This window comes from Vespula pensylvanica, chromosome 3 (assembly GCF_014466175.1).
Source record: "Vespula pensylvanica isolate Volc-1 chromosome 3, ASM1446617v1, whole genome shotgun sequence".
NCBI classification, from domain to species: Eukaryota; Metazoa; Arthropoda; class Insecta; order Hymenoptera; family Vespidae; genus Vespula; species Vespula pensylvanica.
The window spans coordinates 11,014,472-11,033,981 of NC_057687.1; the positions used below are offsets into that span (position 1 = coordinate 11,014,472).

Sequence of the window (19,510 nt, forward strand, 5' to 3'; positions counted from 1 at the left end):
TATGTTCGCCCTCGTAATTAATTTAAACGAAAGAAGAAAAAGGGAAGATAAAAATTGAAAGCCAAAAAATAAAAAAAAAAAAATAAAAAATAAAAGAAAAAGAAGGAGGAGGAGGAGAAGAAGAAGAAGAAGACTTGCACGAAGAAGAAAATGCATTTATCTCGCGTTTGGTCAGAGAAATAATAGAATACTTAAGCTAAGCTCTTCTCTTCTCGATTTTATCGAGATAACTAAGATTGAACTAGTTTATATATATATATATATATATATATATATATATATATATATATATATATATATTATCGTAAGAAATTAAATAATGATTAAATTAAATGAGAAATCAAAGGATATATTTACTTACAATCTGATCGTCCAGTCCATCTTAATTCCAGCGATGTTCATCCTGCTTCTTCCTTTATCTCTCTCTCTCTCTTTCTTTCTGTCTTTCCTTATCTCTTTCTATCTCTATCTCCCTCCCTCTCTCTTTCGTTGACCGATGTAAAGAAGAAAAAGAAGAAGAAGAAGAAGATGATCTCGTCTTTCTTCCGTTCTCCAATGTAACACGTCTTCCTCTCTCTCTCTCTCTCTCTCTCTCTCTCTTTCTCTCCCTTCGTTGATTTCGCTCACGAATCACAGAACACTTCTTCGGCGTTGAAAACGAAAGGTCCGTGTGTGTGTGTGCGCGCGTATGTATACGTATTATATGTACGTATTATATCTCGACCGGTGCCCGTTACTATACTCGACTCGTTCGTATAGTTGGTACACGAGAATCGCATGCGTTTCCGCACACACCACTTTTCCTTGAGGCGAACGATTGCGTTATATTACTACTCTAGTACTACTACTACTACTACTACTACTACTACTACTACTACTATTACTACTAGTATTATTATTACTATACTACTATACGACTGTTACTACTTGTATTAATACTAATACTAGTATATTACTGTGTTCGTATTATACTGTGTGAAATCCTTCCGACTACTTCTTTTTTTTCCTTCTTATTTTTTCTTCTTCTACGTTTCCTTTCTTCTTCTTCTTCTTCTTCTACTCCTTCTTTTTCTTTTCTTCCACTAGCGCGTATCGGAGGGTTCCGGAAGTTCCGAAGTAGTAATAGTAGTTGGCGATGGTGATGATGATAGTACGGTAAAAGAGAACGTTCCTGTCTCCGTCTATCTTTTTCTATCACGTTGTTAGAAAATAGGTATATAAGAGACAGACTTTGTCCTTTCCGTCGACTTGGTCCTCCACCTTTTCTTGATCGTCCTCTCTCTCTCTCTCTTTTTCTTCGTATTTCTTTGTTTCTTCTCTTCCCGCGTTATTTTCTCTTTCTCTCTTAATATCGTCTTCCTTCGTGTTCTACGTCAGAGAGAAGGAAAGAAAGAGAAAGATAGATTGATAGATAAATAGATAGATAGATAGATAAATAGAAAGAGAGAAAAAGACAGAGAGAAAGAGAGAGAGAGAGAGAGAGAGAGAGACAGACAGAGAGACAGAGAGAAAGAGAGAGAGAGAAAAAAAGAAATAAAAAGATAGACAGATAGAACAAAAGGGAATGATGTAGAATTAATCTGGAACGACGATGGCGTTAAATCTAGTCCTCGTAATAAAACTATGTTGATGGTCGAAAAGTGGAGCAACAAACGACGGAGTGTTCAAGTTCCCGTGATCGTCGTTAGGCACTCTCTGCTCGTAAGATATTCGCGCTCGTAGTTGCCGCTCGTCTTCCACGGAGTTCGCGAAAGGTGGGAAGAGATGAGTGAAGTTGGAGGAGGTGGAGGTGGATGTAAGAGGTGGTGGTAGTAGAAAGGAGGGTGGTGGTGATGGTGGTGGTGGTGGTGGTGGAAGTAGAGGTAGAAGAAGAAGTAGACGTAGAAGAAGACGAAGACGAAGACGAAGAAGAGAAAGAAGATGGCAAAAGAGGTGACTGTGACGAACACTCTGACGAAGAATAGAAGGAGAAAGAAGAAGAGGAAGAAAAAGTCGGTGATGATGACGGTGACGGTGGTAGTAGTGGTGATGGTGACGGTGATGGTGATGGTGATGGTGATGGTGGTGGGTAGAGTAGAAGTTCGCGAGAGGATGCTCACCGAGTGGAGCACTGCGTCGTAATGACATGCTCTAGGAGACTCCGCTCGGTTTTGTAATAACCACGGTAAAAAGTGAATTTCCCGCGTGGAGAATAAAGAGGTGGGGAAAACGTTCTAAGGACCAATGGCAACTGCAACAGTCTATAACCTACGTCGGCCAATCACGATCCTTCCTACACCGGAATACTACCGACGATTATTATTCCATTATATTATATTATATTATATTATATTATATTTCGTAGACGGATACATCTTTCCCCAGCCTTTTGCATTTAGAAAGGACTTTTTTGCTTTTGAATTACGATTTTTTTCGTCGTATATTCTTTTTCTTCTTTTTCTTTCGATCTATTTGATCGATCGGATCGGCGCGTTAATATTCGACGAGTTTCAGATACGAAACGTTGAGATGATATATAATTCGTTTCTTTATATTTGTTTTTTGTTTCCTTAAAAAGAACAGGATAGGGAAAGGTGAACAAAATCGAACGGAAGATGATATTATTGATGGACGGGCAAGGATGGGAATGGAGGGTGGGGAAATAAATTATCATTTGACAACGACTCACATACCTTCCCACGCCGGAATACATCGGACGATTATTCCTTTATATTTTCGCAGCAGGATGCTACGTCCAGAAGGGACATTACATTCCACGAGAATCTTTCATCGTTTGTATATCTTCTTTCTTTCTTTTTTTTATCGACAGACATCGATCAATTTGATTGATCGGATTGACGAGTTAATATAAGATTCATATACGAAATATTACGATGATATATATATATATATATATATATATATATATATACCACCATTCTTATAATTTTATTCTCTTTAAAAAAAAGAAAAAATCAGAAAGAGAAAATAATCACTATCGGGTGTTAAATCGTCAATAATTTGACAATGTCTATTAAATGCTTACAAAGGATTCGTCGTCACCATCTTCGCGCCAAAGATCGTTATTTCAAATAAATTCTCTCTCCTAGGGAGAATCGTCGACATTCTTAAAGCATTTCTTACGTTTCTTTCATGAGCTCCCGATCCTATCGGCATGGGGCATTAGAGCGGAAAGTTAAGAGAGCGAGAAGAAGAAGGATAGTAAAGAAGGAGAGAAAGAGAGAAAGAAAAAGAGAGAGAAAAAGAGAGAGAGAGAAAAAGAGAAAGAGAGAAAAAGAGAAAGAGAGAGAGAGAGAAAAAAAGAGAGAGAAAAAGAGAAAGAAAGAAAGAAAGAGAAAAATGCTTCGAGCAAAGCAAGGGAAAAGGGCCATTGTCTTCTCTTCAGGCTACCGAGACGCCGCTACTCGTCTCGTCCTCTCTTTTATCGTCCTACTCGAGACACCACTGTCGCTCTTCGCGAAGCGTTTCCTACGAGATTCCGCTTCTTCGCACTCACCTAACGGCATCCTTCGCATCCTGCAGGGAAATTACCGAACTGCTTTTGCTCGCCCAAAGGAATCCGCTTGGTCTGGAAAGAACAATGGGAAAGTATGCGTCTTTCGGACAGCGTACTTCGGTACGCGTACACGCGCGTACATTTATATATATATTTTTTATTTCTTTCTTTTTTTTTTTCTTTTCTTTCTTTCTTTCTTTCTTTCTTTCTTTCTTTCTTTCTTCGTTTTTACCCTCCTTTCGTTTGATTGACACGCACGCGCACATATTTTTCTTTTCTCTTTATTACCTCCTTCATAGCTTGAGAACACAATAGAAAATGTTATTCCTCGTTTTGATTCGATGGATAAACGATTAACGTGATCCAATGAGAGGATCTTTCGTTTATTAGGTTAATTGAAACCGGAGAGTATCGTTAAAATTTTGGTTCGAATCTTTTTACGATTTTTCTAATGTATGTATGTATGTATGTATGTATAAACGTATATAGTATCAAATAAATAGTATCAAATGCGTAACGTGTCTTTCGCAAATGGATTATTGGGAAATAGAAAGAAAAAAGTAAGAAAAGGAATAGAAAAAGAGATTTTATTATATCGATCGTATATACCATTGAAATGATACTACGTAGATGTATATAATTTAACGAAATGAAATCTGTGCGTGTATCTGTGCATACCCAGAGACCTCATTCGGTCGACATTATTCTCCCATAGAAATTATACTCTCCTCTAATACGTTCGTGATCTAAAATGTGATATATAAACTGTGTATATAGATATATAGGATTGTATATATGTTTTAGTTGGTTGTTCTAATAGCGGAAACGAATTAAGCTCGAAGGCAAACATATCGTTCTCTCTCGTATTGTGAGAGACGTAATACCGGGGTGGTAAATACGCACGTTCAGTTGCTTCAGGGAGAGAAATGAGAGAAACGAGAGAGACAGAAAGAGAGAGAGAGAAACCGAGAGAGAGAGAGAGAGAGAGAGAGAGAGAGAGAGAGAGAAAGAGAGAGAGAAATGCGAATGAGCAATTAACTGTGTCATACGAACGTCCCAGTGCTCTCGTAAATGTACAATTAAATGAGCTCTCTAATGAGCAGCCGTAAAGTAATTACACCGACACAGTATTTCAATTACACGCGCGTACAGTACACTTCGTATTTGTTACATCTTACAATTAAACGTAGATACATATGTACGTATCTACGCATAAGTATTTACGCACATTCGCGAATAATATTATTCAAAGAACCCTCTCATTCCTCTGTTTGTGATCATTTTTGTTTTGTTTTGTTTTTTATCTTTGCTCCTTTTGTACGATGTCGCATTCGTGTAGAAGTTATCGTAATCCTTTTTTGTCTTATTATTGTTGTTGTTCTTTTTTTTTTTTTTTTTTTTAATTCGCTTTTTCAATCATTTCTTTTTCTTCTTTTCTTGCTCTAACTTCATTTAGATACGCCGCCATACCAAACACTCTAACACACTCACACCTTAGTAATAGACCACTTCATAATAGACTGGATAGAACAAAACAAAGATATAATAGGATATAATAATAGGATCGTATAGAAAGGAAAAGGATCTGATAAGATGGAATAGTATCGAATAGAATCAAATAGGATCAAAAAGGATCGAACAGGATGGTTTGGATCGGATAAGATTATATTGCATCCAATTCGATCGAGTAAAACTTTAAAAAATGTACATTTATGTGCTTACTATAGGAAATAATTTTGGTTATTTTAAATGGAATATTATCGTAAATTTGATGAAATTTTGGATCAACGAAGTGAAACTATTTCGACATTTCTCGAAATAATTTTCATCGTAAATTTCATTTCACTTTGAATTTACGAGATTACTTTCATTATAATTATGATATCATATTTATGATATTAATTCATAAAATTATCGATGACGAAAATGTCTCGGATATTTTCTAACACTATATCGTAACAATTACCCTTGGAAAAAAAAAATATTCCTATTCAATATAATTTCCTAATAAATACGATCTTAATATAAGTTCATAAAATGATCGATAACGAAAATGTCGCGTCGACGAACTCTCGAATATTTTTTTAATACTATATCGAAACGATTAACTTTGGAAATAAATAATTCGATTCAATATAATTTTATTGACGTAAATACATTGATAGAAATTGATAAAATAATCAGAGGACAGTTAGACGATGAAACTTTTCGATATTTCGAACGATTCTCTTGATCTTCGTGAACTTTTAACCGACGAATTGAGCAACGACGACTTCCTACTCGTCGTAGAGACGAAACGCGTAGACGGGAAACGGCAGGAGTAACACAAGTCGTTTGAAGAAGTCGCTTCCGCGAATATTCCGTGCTCTTGGATAACGGGAAAATATATATTCCCAGTGGGAATTGACGAAATTGACGTTCGAGCAAGCGCAGTCAGAAGCAGTATACCTAAACCAGTAGTAGATAGTACCTATATATCCATCTATATATAAATGTATATATGTGTGTGTGTGTGTGTGTGTGTACGAGTATGAGTGTCCGTCTGTATCACTATGACGTGTACGTGTATGTGTGTGTTTACGCAGATCACGTAAACTTCCGCGGAGGCGGTATCTTCTTCTTCTGGGCAGTTTCGAGACTGACCGTTTGTTTCTTATGTTTAAAAATAATAAAAAAATGGGAGAAAAAAGGATAAAAAAATTAAAAAAATCGAGAACGAAGGGGTGGAGGAGAAGAAGAAGAAGAAGAAGAAGAAGAAGAAGAAAGAGAAGAAGAAGAAGATGAAGAAAAGAAAAAAAATATCGAAGGATCCGTCGGTGGTTCCGGGTTCGATTCCCAGGCTCGAAGAAACTACACCTTGGACGCGAGGAAGCACCCAACTCGATCTAGATTGAGAGAGAGAGAGAGAGAGAGAGAGAGAGAGAGAGAGAGAGAGAGAGAAGGAGAGAGAAACTGGGAGTCGGCTGGTCTATCGAACACGAACTGGTAGCAATAAATTTATTACGGAAAAGAATCTCACGGGCTAAGGGTCAAAGCGAGCCGAACGACCGGTCGAAGGGATTACTACTTCGAGCTCTCTTATCGGATCCCTTTTCTTCAAGGAAAGGGCCTCTATTCTCGTCAGAGATCGTCAAACGAATCACCGTCGTTCGATTAACTTTCTTCGCTGATCTCAGATCTTGTTTTATCTTTTCTTTCTTTTTCTCTTTCTTTGTTATTTTTTTTTTCTAAAATTTTTTAAAATTAATTAAATTAGTATATATATAGATATATAATTTTATTATTATATATATTAGACTACTATATATATATATATATATATGTAATTGAATATATAGATAATTAAGTGCATATGATTAAGATTTATATGTCGAAGCGAAATGAAATTATTACAAGCGACGTTAGGAATATTAGAGAAAAAAAAAAAAAAAAGAGAAGAAAAAAAGGAAAGAAAGAAGATGTTACGAGAGACGATAAAATAAAGGATTAATTTAAAATGATCGACGATAAAAAAGAATTTGCCTTTTATCATTTTTATAAGACTTTTAAAGAGTGAGTTAGATTTAAAATACGACTTTCTTCGCTAATCTTGATCTTGCCTTTTTTTTCTCTTTTTCATCTTTATGAGAATTCTTAAAGATAGATCAGATCGAAGATAATACGATTAAAACAAATAACATCGAATATTTAATTGAAGTGTCAACGAGATTAAAGTATTACGATTGATATTAATTCCAGTCCAATTTCATTCGAAATGATATTTTATAGAAAAAAAAAATATATATATATATAAAAAAAAAAATAAAGAAAGGATGTTACGAGAAAGAAAATATAATAAAGAATTTCTATTATTTTTGTGCGATTTTTAAAAATAAGATAGATTAAATATACTCTCTTCCCCCTCTCTCTTCTTTTTGTTTTTTTTTTTTTTTCAAAGAAATAACATCGCATTTTATTAATCGAAGCTACCACGTGTAAAGAATTAAATAACACTTCGTTCGAAGTTTGAAGTTTTACAGAAAAAAAGGGAAGAAGAAAAGGGAAGAAAAAGAAAAAGAAAGAGGAAAGAAGGAAAATTAAATTGAAAGAGGAACGTGAACGATAAAGGAGAAGGTTTTTAAAGAAATCTTTCGTAATCTTGTAAGAGTATCGGTGTTACTCGGAAAGAAATCGTCTTGGTGTCTCGTAAACGTAAACTACAACGTCTCTCCTGACTGTAACGTAGCAACCCTAAGCGATAAGAAAATAACAACGGAGTATCTTTCGAGGCGCGAACAGTACATTAAATTAAGTAGCCACGTCGTTGAAGACACAGTACGATTCTTGCTTCGATAAAACTCACCCTCAGGACATCTTTTGATCTCACTTTACTTGGCCGATCTCATTTGATACAATATATACCATCTCTCTCTCTCTCTTTCTCTCTCTCTCTCTCTCTCTCTCTCTCTCTCTTTTTTCTAATCATTAGTTTTTTTTAGAATTTATATTATAGCGTCTTTCTGTTACGTTTACATCAGTCTCTTTTCTTTTTCTTTTCTCTTTCTTTTCTTTTTTTTTTTTTCTTTTTTCAACAATTTGTATCAGATTGATAAATATGTTGTTCTTTTTTTTCTTTTTTTAGACTCTTATCTCGTTTCATATTTGATTGAGAATTTTTTAACTGTTTTTCTTGTCTCTTAATTTGTTTTTTATGTTATTATTTTATTTCTTATATTTCATTGAAATCTATTGCTTCCTTATATCCTTGTTATATTATATTTTAATCGAGTGTCCGAGTCGATTGTCGGAATATATACAATTCTTTAATAATCTCTATTATACATAACGCTCGTCGTAATCTTTTCCCATATCATTAATTTCTTTCATATCAAATGCAAATTCATTCGTTCTTTATATTTCCAATCTTTCATTTTTACAGATTTTTCTCCTTTTCTTTTCTTTTTTTTTTTTTTTTTTTTTGAAATATTTTCCAATAATTCGAACAAATCTTTTTATTATTTGTAACTTCAACGATTTCGCAGATATCTTTCTTTCGTTTATTGTAATATCTTTCAATGAGAGAAACGAATCGCATAATTTTTCCTTTCCTATCAAATTTGTCGAAGAGCAAAACGAAAAGAATGAAAGAAAGCGATAGATAGAAAGAGAGAAACAGAGAAAGAGAAAGAGAGAAAGAGAGAGGTCTGTCCTAAGAAAGAAAAGCCACGTTGTATTCGACGAGGGTCGATCGAAACCCACGATAAAGTTGGTGACGTTGCACCAACGCTAAGAGTGCATAATGTTACAGTTACATAGCCGTTGAATCCATTGTGTTAGAGTTATGTGAACTTTCGAAGGTCTGGACTAGCCGAGCGAATTCGAGTGGAATAGTCAAACCGATTAGCCTCGTCAACAAGTTAGCTTTGTCATCTTCCGTGCTTCTCTATTCGCTTCCGCCTTTCGTACCGTTAATTAGTTCGCATTCCTAATGTCTTCTTCTAGTTCTTCTTGAACTTGTTTTTCTTCCTTTTCTTATACATTTTTTAATTCTTTTTCTAAAGACAATAGAGATTTGTTAAATATAGACGATGGGAATCAAGAAATAATTACAAGTACATCGATATTTTTCAACGATTCTTTCGATGTCCATTCTTCTCAACTTTTTCTAATTAGATTCTAATTGGATTTTTCAAATTGTCTTGTTTTGCAATATATATATATATATATATATATATATATATATGTACATATATTCTTTCTTTTTCTAAATAATTATCTCTCGGACAGAGAATAAATATAAACTTAATTCTGGAACAATTGTTTAACTAATTTTTTCTAATAAATAAGATAAATTTTTGTTTATAAAACTCATCAAATTTATTTATCGATTTATTTATCGAAAATTATTTATCAATATATATATATATATATATATATATATATATATATATATATATATATTGTATTATCTCGATTATTTGACAAACAATCGAGCGTCAAACAAAATATATATTTTCTTTAATGACGAATATTGAATTATACAAAAAATTGTCGAAATTATCATTTTGTCATTTCGTCGATTGATTTTTTAAAAGAAATAATAATCGATGGGTCGATTAAAAATGCAATTAATGATTACTATATGCAACGAATTGTAATAACTTTGAATTTTAAATCGATTAAAAAGAAAATAAGCGATTAGTTTTTATAATCGTGAAATAAGAGAAGTTTAATATACAGTAGCTTTAAATTCTGAATCGATTTTTAAATTCCAAGCGTGGAAAGGTATTCTAAGTAGGTAGTAGGCGTAGGCATAGTCCAGAGCTAAGCATGCATTAGCTCTGGTGGTCCACCTACCCTTATGTATGCGATGGTCACGGCATGATATATACAGGACCAAGACTCTTCGAATAGATCGGCTTTGATTTAGAGAAGTTCAAGCGGGTAATTTCCTCCAATAACAACCAACTTGGACGATCACGACTCGGAAGCCAAGGTAAATCTTCAGGAAGCGATCGGAGTAACGTTTGCTCGTACTTATACTCTTACGTAAATAACTACATATGTGCTTATGTACATAGCTATTTCGTACATACCAAATTAAATATCGAGATAATGTTATATACGTTCGTAACACTTTCATTTCAAATTAGTATTAAATAACGCAACGTTTTTTTCTTCTTCTTCTTTCTTTTTTTTTTTTCTTTTTCTTTCCTGTAAATATGAACACGTTCGTTCGTATTTAATTACGCACGCTTTATATGTACTTATTTTAAATATCTTGGAAATGTTACTTCGAAACACTTTCATTTTAGATCAACTTAATATTGAAACGTTTGCAAAATTTTTTTTTTCGGTAAAAAGAAATGTGCGAATTTTTGTGTACTATATACTTTGAGTAAATATGTATTTCAAATAGGATTCAGAGTTATCGACTTGTTTTATGGAAACGATCATAAGAAAAATACGTTAAAAGGAATGGCAATAAAGGTCGAACAAGACCTTCCTCTCAAGGGATTTTATGCTACAATGTAGTCTCGAGGACTTGGATAATATATAGAGTACTTTGATGGTGAGCTAACATAAGAAGGAACTCGAGTACGAGCCAGCTGTTCGATCTCTCGATCTCATTTTTTTCTTTTATTTTAATTTGTTTTGTTTTGTTTTGTTTGATTTGGTTTTGTTTTGATTTATTTTATTTTATTGGATTTTATTTGTATCTTTTATATTTTTTCTATCTGACAAATTTCTCCCGATTATTAATCGAAACCATTTTAATAGTTTATTAACGTCATACTCATCGATCGGAATCTCTAAATTCTAAGAAACTTTTCGTCTGATTCGCGTTGGAAAAGAGTTATTTAAGATAGTTATCGATCTTCTACACCATTGATCTTCACGCATGAACGATCGTTCATAGAAATGTGTATATTACGTCAAGATCTCTTATCGCGAACGAGTAGTTGATTTATATTATCTGCTTTGAATTTACACACACATGATCTTTCGAAACCGTCAAATCTCATGATCTCGAAAAAAAAAAATTTTTTATACAAATCTCATCTTCCTTTTTTCTAATTACGATCTAACATAACGACGATTCCAATAATAATTTCATAAAATACGATAAAAACTACTAATAAAAATAAAAATAAAAATAAAAATAAAAATAAAAATAAAAATATGAATCTATAAATATAAATAAAACATGATGAACATGATCAAAATTATATTAAATTAATCAGATGTTCTCGATCGTGGAGATCTCTTGCAATAAAAATTAGATTACATTGAATTATATTAAATTAATAAAAAGAAAAATTTCGATATGAATTTTTTTTTTTCTTTTTTTTTTTTTCAATTTTGCTTTAACAATTCTCATCTCGTAATATACATAAGATATAAATATCACTCGAGAGAAAGAGAGAGAGAGAGAGAGTTGTATAATAGAAAGATTCACCGTTACGTCGTTTACCTTGGTAAAATATATAACAACAACAATAATAATAACAACATAGCCATGGTAAAGGGGAGGTACCGATCGCAATAGCTTGTCGAAGAGGTAATGGACGAGGGAGTGAACGGTCACGCGATCCATCGACCGACTCGGAGAAGATCGATCTTCTTTCGAGATCACAAAGAGAATCCGTGTTTTCTCACTAAGAAAATATTCTACGCACAATCAACTTTATAAATTTTATTTTCAACGAATAACTACTATTGAATTATATAATAATAATTAAAAAACATTTCTTTCTCTCTCTCTCTCTCTCTCTTTCTCTCTTTCTCTTCTCTTTTTCTCTCTTTCTTTCCATCTGTTTATCTTTGTCTTTCTCTTTCTCTTTCTCTGTCTGAATAGTTTCCAATGACATCGTTGTAATCTTTGTAAGATTGTAAGACGTCGATGATTCGAAAATAATATAACTGAGCGTGAAAGTTACAAACATTTTAAATTAAAATGAAAACGTTTATGAGGCTTCCAAAGAATTGATCTATCATTGAAACTTTCGATAATGTCGAAGGAACCGTGCTTGACCTTGAGTACTTTTTCTTTTTTTCTTTTTTTTTTTTTTTGCAAGAGATCTCCACGATCGAGAACATCCGTTCGAAATAAAGTTTTTAGAAGACGGAGAGAGAGAGAGAGAAATAATGAAAAAAAAAAGCAAATCCAAATAAAAGATCTCTTTGTGGTGGTACAGGTGGCAACGAAAGTTCCTAGATGATTCTGAAAAACAATTACCCCTTTTATCGTTGATCTTTCGAGGTAATTATTTTTTTTTTTTTTTTCTTTCTTTTAGTTTGTAAAACAACGAACCTGACTTGAAACGAAAAACAAGGAACCTATCAACGAGTTGAAAAGGATAGAAAGAAAAACTAGAAGGCTAATAACGAGTCTAGAAAAAACATGTCTCGAGAAGTAGTGAATGATTTTAAAAATCGTTCAAGAACTTTTGACTCTACGGTGTAATAAAAAAAGAGAATAAAGAAAAATGGAGAGAAAGAGAAAAATGTATATACATATAAATATTTCATAAAAATTTGTCGATATATGAGAGGAAAAAGAAAATATTAAAAATTAAATAAAACATACAAGATATATATATATATAAATAATGAGTATACATATAAATAATAGTGAAATATACAATATATGTGTGTTTATATGTGTATATATATAATAAATATATATATATATATAAATAATAGTGAAATATATAATATACGTGTGTGTATATATGTGTATATATATATATATATATGTATATAATTTATAAATAATTTATAAAAATTTTTGAATATATGAAAGAAAAAAGAAAATATTATATATTAAATAAATAAAACATACAACAGAGAGAGAAAGAGAGAGAGGGATAATCAGCAAACGGATGAGAAAGACAAAGAGAGAGAGTACACACGGATGGTAGAGATTTCATGGTCGTTTATTGTCACGGTTCGATCGTTTCTCGTTTCTCGAATATTCGCTCCATCTCACTTTTCGAATTGCTTGCATCCTAATTGCATTAAATCTACTATACATACATACATACATCTACATACATACATATATATATATATACATATATATATATATATATATATATATATATATATATATACGTATGCTTGTCTATTTTTTTCTGTCGATCGTCAGAAGGATACGGCAAATACCGTAATGATCTAACGATCCATCGATCTATCGATCCTCCGGAAAATGCATTCTACATTCCGTAAATTACTAATTACAACCTGCCGATCTACTCAACGAACTATGATAACCCATAGTGCTCATATAGTATCTTAGGCAAATCGAATTAATAGAAAATATCTTCCAATGGAATTTCAAAGAATCTCGACGACAGTCGATTTATCTCGAGAGATACGAAACGATCTCTTATCTCGTCTAACGTAAAGTAATTCCTCGATCAATCGAATCGATCGTCGAATTATTTATCGACGTAACTTTTATTTGCAACGATTAGTTGAATGTTATAACTAATAAAAGAAAAAATAGAAAATAGAAAAGATTGAAAATGGAAAATGATGAAACAACATTGGTGAATAAAATCCGTAAGTAAATACCATAAGTAAAAGCCCATAAGTTAATTAATTAAACATATAATAACGTATAATAAATATATTTCCTATCTGTGTATAAAATGTAAGGAGTAAGAAAGCAATATCCTTTTCCGTGAATAGGAAGACTCAGAGAGAAGAACGTTACAAAACAAGAAAAAAAGAAATAATTAAAAAGAAATAAAGAAAGAAGGAAAGAAAAATAGATTGAAATATTATAATTTAAATTAATGACCGTTACGTATCACTGTTCTCTAATTTCTTAGTCCAATAGCAAGACCACCCTATGGAAAGCATTTAAAAGTTTCAATTTTATTTTTAGTGTGACAGAGAGAAATAGATAGATAGACAAACAGATAGAAAGAAAGAAAGAGAGAAAAAGAGAAAGAGAGACAGAGACAAACGGAATAGGATTGTCCTTAGAAAAAAAAATAAGGCGTGTCATTAAGGAGAAGCACCCTATTGGCGGTACCGGATGAATTTGTTCGTAAAGTCGGCAAATCGTTCGTGACGAACGATTGACCGCTGAGTGTTGGACCGTGAGATGACATTTGGTGTTACCGATCGAGAGTCCTCGATTAGAAGTAAGAAATAAAGGTAGTGGATCGACTGACCCGTGTTTAATATCCTTCAAACTCGAACTATGCCGACCCTGACTGTCTCAGACTCGACCCTGAGAAAAAAGGGTCAATGAACCCTTTTCATGAACTTTTCTTTTGGATCTAGATAATGTATTCTATCCTGTTATATATTATATAATAATATTCAATGTATTTTATTATTTTCATTTTAGAAAATAATTATCGTATATCGTATGTGTGTGTGTGTGTGTGTATTATAATTAATATATAATACAACTCTATATATAAAATATAAATTTGATTAATATATCAATTTATATTATATATTTATATTCACTAGTCATAATGATAAAAGAGATGTACACTAAAATATATTTAAGAAAATTGTATATATATATATATATATATATACAAGTATTTAATATAATTAAATTATCAATTTAATAATAATAACAATCGAGTTCGATAAAAATATCGATTTTATTTATTACAAATATATAAATAAATTTAATGAAGTTAATAGAAAATTTATATTTTCATTGAGAATTGTCAGAAAATGATCGAATCGCGTGATAAGAAGAAATGTTAATATTTGAAACATTACACGTATCTTCTCTCTAAAAATTATTGGGAAATGTAAAGGAAGTATAGATTATCTGATATCTAAACAAATAACGAACTAGGAGAAAGAGGAGGAGAAAGAGGTGGAGAAGATGAAGGAATCGACAGTGTCACTCGACAGGATCGAAGGTGTCATGGCACGCGTGTTCTTCAATTAACCCTCACCACGAGCTGATATCGTTAGATCCGATCGAATTCTTCGAACGATCGAGCGGTACTTTCGCTTCGATCGCAACGTAGGATGATTCGATGATACCTACTGTGATATTTCATTTCAAAACTAACATAAATATATGTGTGTGTGTATGTATGTATATATTATAATGTAATAATTTCAATAATAACATAATTATCATTTTACGTATATTTAATATAATATTATTATTATATTAAATTATTATATCATTAGATAAAAAAATAAATATAATAATTTTATATATAATAATATATTATATTGTTAGATGAAAACTTTAACGTATATAATAATGATATAATATTAAAAACTTGAATGTATATAAAAATCTATATGTATATAAAATATAAAATTATCATTACATGAAAATATTAAAAAAAGCAAAAAAGCAAAAAAGTGTTCGATTATCAAAGATTAAAACGTAACGTATGTACGTAAGTATACATTTTATTGTGGAATAATTAAAAAGTTTTTCGTTTCGAAATAAAATATTAACGATGACGATATAATCAATCGCATTAACGATTTTCGTATGGATCTTCCATCGATCTTTTCGTTATCATTCAATTTTATTACTCCATATTGATCCAAGAAAATTTTCCTCATAAATTTTCGACATGGTATATAACTAATATCTTGATCCGTCTATCCTCCCACCACCACCCCTCTTATAAAACAGTCACGGACGGCTGTCGACATTGAAAGTTGACAAACGGTACTTTAACGTTAACGGTCTGCACGTAATTAAGTAAATTGTGAAGGCTGGCTCGCGTGTACACAACATACGTCATGCGTTATGTGACGCGTGCATAGACATGTACGGGTCTCGTGTTCATCGCCAGACACGATATATTAAATCGCATACTTGCGTAATAGACGCACTTGAGGAAGGTTCAGATACTAAATCAAACTCTATTAAATCGATATGAATAAGTTCAGATGAAAGAAAGAAGTTATTTTACAAATTTTATTTCCCACGTTTTCTATCATATTCATACTCTTTTTATTTTTATGATCAAACATTTAAGAAAAAGAAGAATGTATATGTGTATGTAAAATATATACTCTATAAAGTATATGAAAAGTTATTATTATTAATATTTTGTGAAATTACGTATATTTATTGTATATAAAAACATAATAGAATACATGAAATTTATATATAAACATTTATATATATTATATATATATATATTATATAGTATGTGTAAAATTATAATCATCGTGTCAAATTACACGTATAATACATAAAACCTATTGACAAATATACCAATCAAATTATACAATTACATTTTGTTAAATCAATCGAAAAATCAGCGATAAATCAGATTCGCGCAATATTTAATCCTACTTATATTTTTCTTAACACAGAAAATACAACTCGTATATAAAGATGTATATATACCTATATTTATACATTTAATTAATTAACTAATCACCGATATAATATTAGTAATGATTAGATTTCGTGATAATTTTATTTATACACTAATCTTAAGTTTCTTCTTATGGGTCACATATCTAATCTAATAAATATTAAATCTCTCTCTCTCTCCCTCTCTCTTTTTTTGCTATCGAATACATAGTCACAAACTGGTTGAGTCGTAAGAAGGAAGAAACGTTAGACTCGACGTGCTTCGTACGCTTCTATGCTCGGATTTAGATGAATCGTGCGACAGCCCCGAACGGGTTAATTACCGAGTACCGACAACTTTACGGAACGCTTAACTTTTTTTCCACGCAAACTTATATCCGATAACGCGTCCAAGCCCCAAGGCTTTAACTTCTTTTCTTCTTCTATTTCTTCTATTTCTTCTTCTTCGTTTAAAGGAAGACGTAAATTTACTGTATAGTAATCGTTTGTCTAACGAGCACGAATATTTCGATACGACGTTAACTTCCGTTAATGATATAACGAATATAAATGAATCTAATGTATTAAATACCGATCGACTATAAAATCCAGGATACAAAGAACCAACGGAAATTATTACTTTCAAATATTTCGTTGTAAAAGAAAGAAAGAAAGGATAAGAAAAAGAAAAACGAATATTATACAATACAACTGTTACGATTATGCATGGAGAAATGTTTGAGATGGAATATTGAAAATTATATTGAAGATATTTGTTCGATTTGATGTGAAATCATAAAAAGGATTTTAATGTATTTCTTTGGGTTATCTTTTAAATGAATATATATTAATCATAATCAATCGGTTTAGTTTTTGGTACGGAGATTAGTCCGATCATTATAATAATCGACAAGATTTAAATTCATCCTTTTAAAATTTTATTGAATCCATAATCACTGACTTTGTCAATTATTAACGTTAATTTAATAGATACTTCATTTTTAAATATCCGGTATATCATGTTTGGTTTCATAATTCTGTATTATCCGTCTGAATATAAATTTTTCAAGGAAATATCGCATCATGTAATTATCGTTAATCTCGTAGCATAGATGAAGTGTAGAAAAATGATTAAAAAAAACAATTCATATTTTTCATTCCTTTTTTAATAAAACGTATTAATGATAATTAGGCTCTAAATATAAATCTTTTAGCTCTACATATGTCTAATCATTATAATAATCGGAAAGACTTAAATTCGTCCTGAAAAATTTTATTAAATTCTTATTTAACAACTTCTATTATTAATTTAATAGAAACTTTATTTCAAAATATTACGAACATATATATATATATATATATATATATATATATACGCACGCATGTATGTGTGTGTGTGCGTATGCACGTATCGTGCTTAGTTGTTATAATTCGTATGACGCATAATAATATCATTTCTTCAAAGAAATATTGCATCATACAATTACAAACCATGTTATCGCGATAAAGCACGAGAAAATATTTAAAAAAGTATCGTATTTTCCATTTGTTCAAATTAAACATATCACATAATAATAATTAGGCTCTGTGTGGGGTCTAAATGAGTCTAGACATTATTATAATCAAACGATTTGAATTCATCCTTGAAAATTTAATTGAATTCGTAATTAATCTGCTTGTATCAATAATTCGTCTTAATTTAGTCAGACATTTTATTCAGAAATAAAATGAATATATATACATATATATATATATATATATATTTTTTTTTTGTTCCTTAATTATTACATAATCCGTATTATGTAAATATCGATATTTGAAAGGAATATTATATCTCGTAATTATCGATATAATCTTGTCACGAAGACAGTCTTAGGGTGACCTACTTTCGAAGAGTCAAAGAATCATCTCTCTCTCTCTCTCTTTTACACAAACATATGTACACACATGTACATATATACACATAAACGTAGAAGCTCGAGATACGCACGATCTCGAGACAGAATTTATCGTTTCGCGGTTGAGACATCTTCGTATACGGTGGACAGATTCTCTCGCGAGTAATCGAGATGTTTCGCATAACGGCTCCTTCCTAGATCTTTCCTCCTTCCCTTCTAGTACGTCTATACTACGCTTCTATGCGATCCATACGGAGTCGGCCATTGAAACGGAATATCGGACCAACGGTTTCTTCGAATAATTAAGATCATTCTCGATCGACGGAATCTTCGCTAATTAGCTATTCCGTAGGACTCATAATATGTGGATACATACATACATACATATATATATATATATATATGGATGTACAGGGTGTGCAAAAAAGTTAGGAGCAAATTAATACTGATAATACTACTATTACCAACATCAAATAGATTATATCCATAAATTATTAAAAAGATACATACTTTTAAAAATACTTATGATTTATTATAACGATTATAAGAAATGTTCGAATTGTATACGATTGATAAACGCTTTCCTTTTTTTTTTTTTTTTGTTTTTTTTTCGTATACGTATTATAATTCTCAATGAAAGATTGTTTACGGAAGATGAATTACGATTTCGTATTCAAATGCATCTACTATTATTTCCAATATAGTTAGAATAATATTTAATATTCGGTAATCATTTATTCGACGAATGGAAGCTTGCAATCTTTCAAAGGCAGAAATTTTCGTACATTTTTTTATAAGTGTCATAATAAATTATAAATATCTTTAGAAATATATATATATATATATATTTTTTTTCCTATAAAGTATTTTCGGATATAAGTTTATATGAACATTTTTCATGTTTGACGTCAGTAATACGTAGTATAAGTTTGGTTCCAACTTTTTTGGACACCTTGTATACATATATCATATATATATGTGTATATATATATATACATATACATATGTATACTTATATACATAATTATACCAACGTATAGAAGCTATTATAGAAACGATTCGAGAAGGTACAAAATAATTAAAGAGATAAATAGGTCATATAGTCATTTGTGATAATGATAAAAGCAAGATGTGATCGTTATTAACATCTTCTTCTCTCGTTTTCTTTTTTTTCTTCTTCGAGTTAAAATTATATGGTATTTCTTCTTTTTTCTTTTCCTTTTTTTTTTTTTTTTTTTTTTTTTTTAACAAAAAGTCATTATTTCTCTCAGAAAATTAAAAAAAAAAAAAAGTAAAAAATATATTCAAAATTAT

General features: G+C 31.1%; 1 protein-coding gene across 1 annotated transcript in view; it reads right to left on the reverse strand.

Moving 5' to 3' along the window:
- The window catches only part of LOC122627888, a 66,208-nt gene extending 65,719 nt beyond the window's left edge, over window positions 1-489 (reverse strand). Inside the window, exon 1 of the mRNA XM_043809505.1 lies at window positions 362-489. Within this exon, the coding sequence (XP_043665440.1) occupies window positions 362-402 (41 nt within the window). The 5' untranslated portion in view covers window positions 403-489. The remainder of the gene's footprint in view (window positions 1-361) is intronic.
- Between the last annotated feature and the right edge of the window lie 19,021 nt (window positions 490-19,510).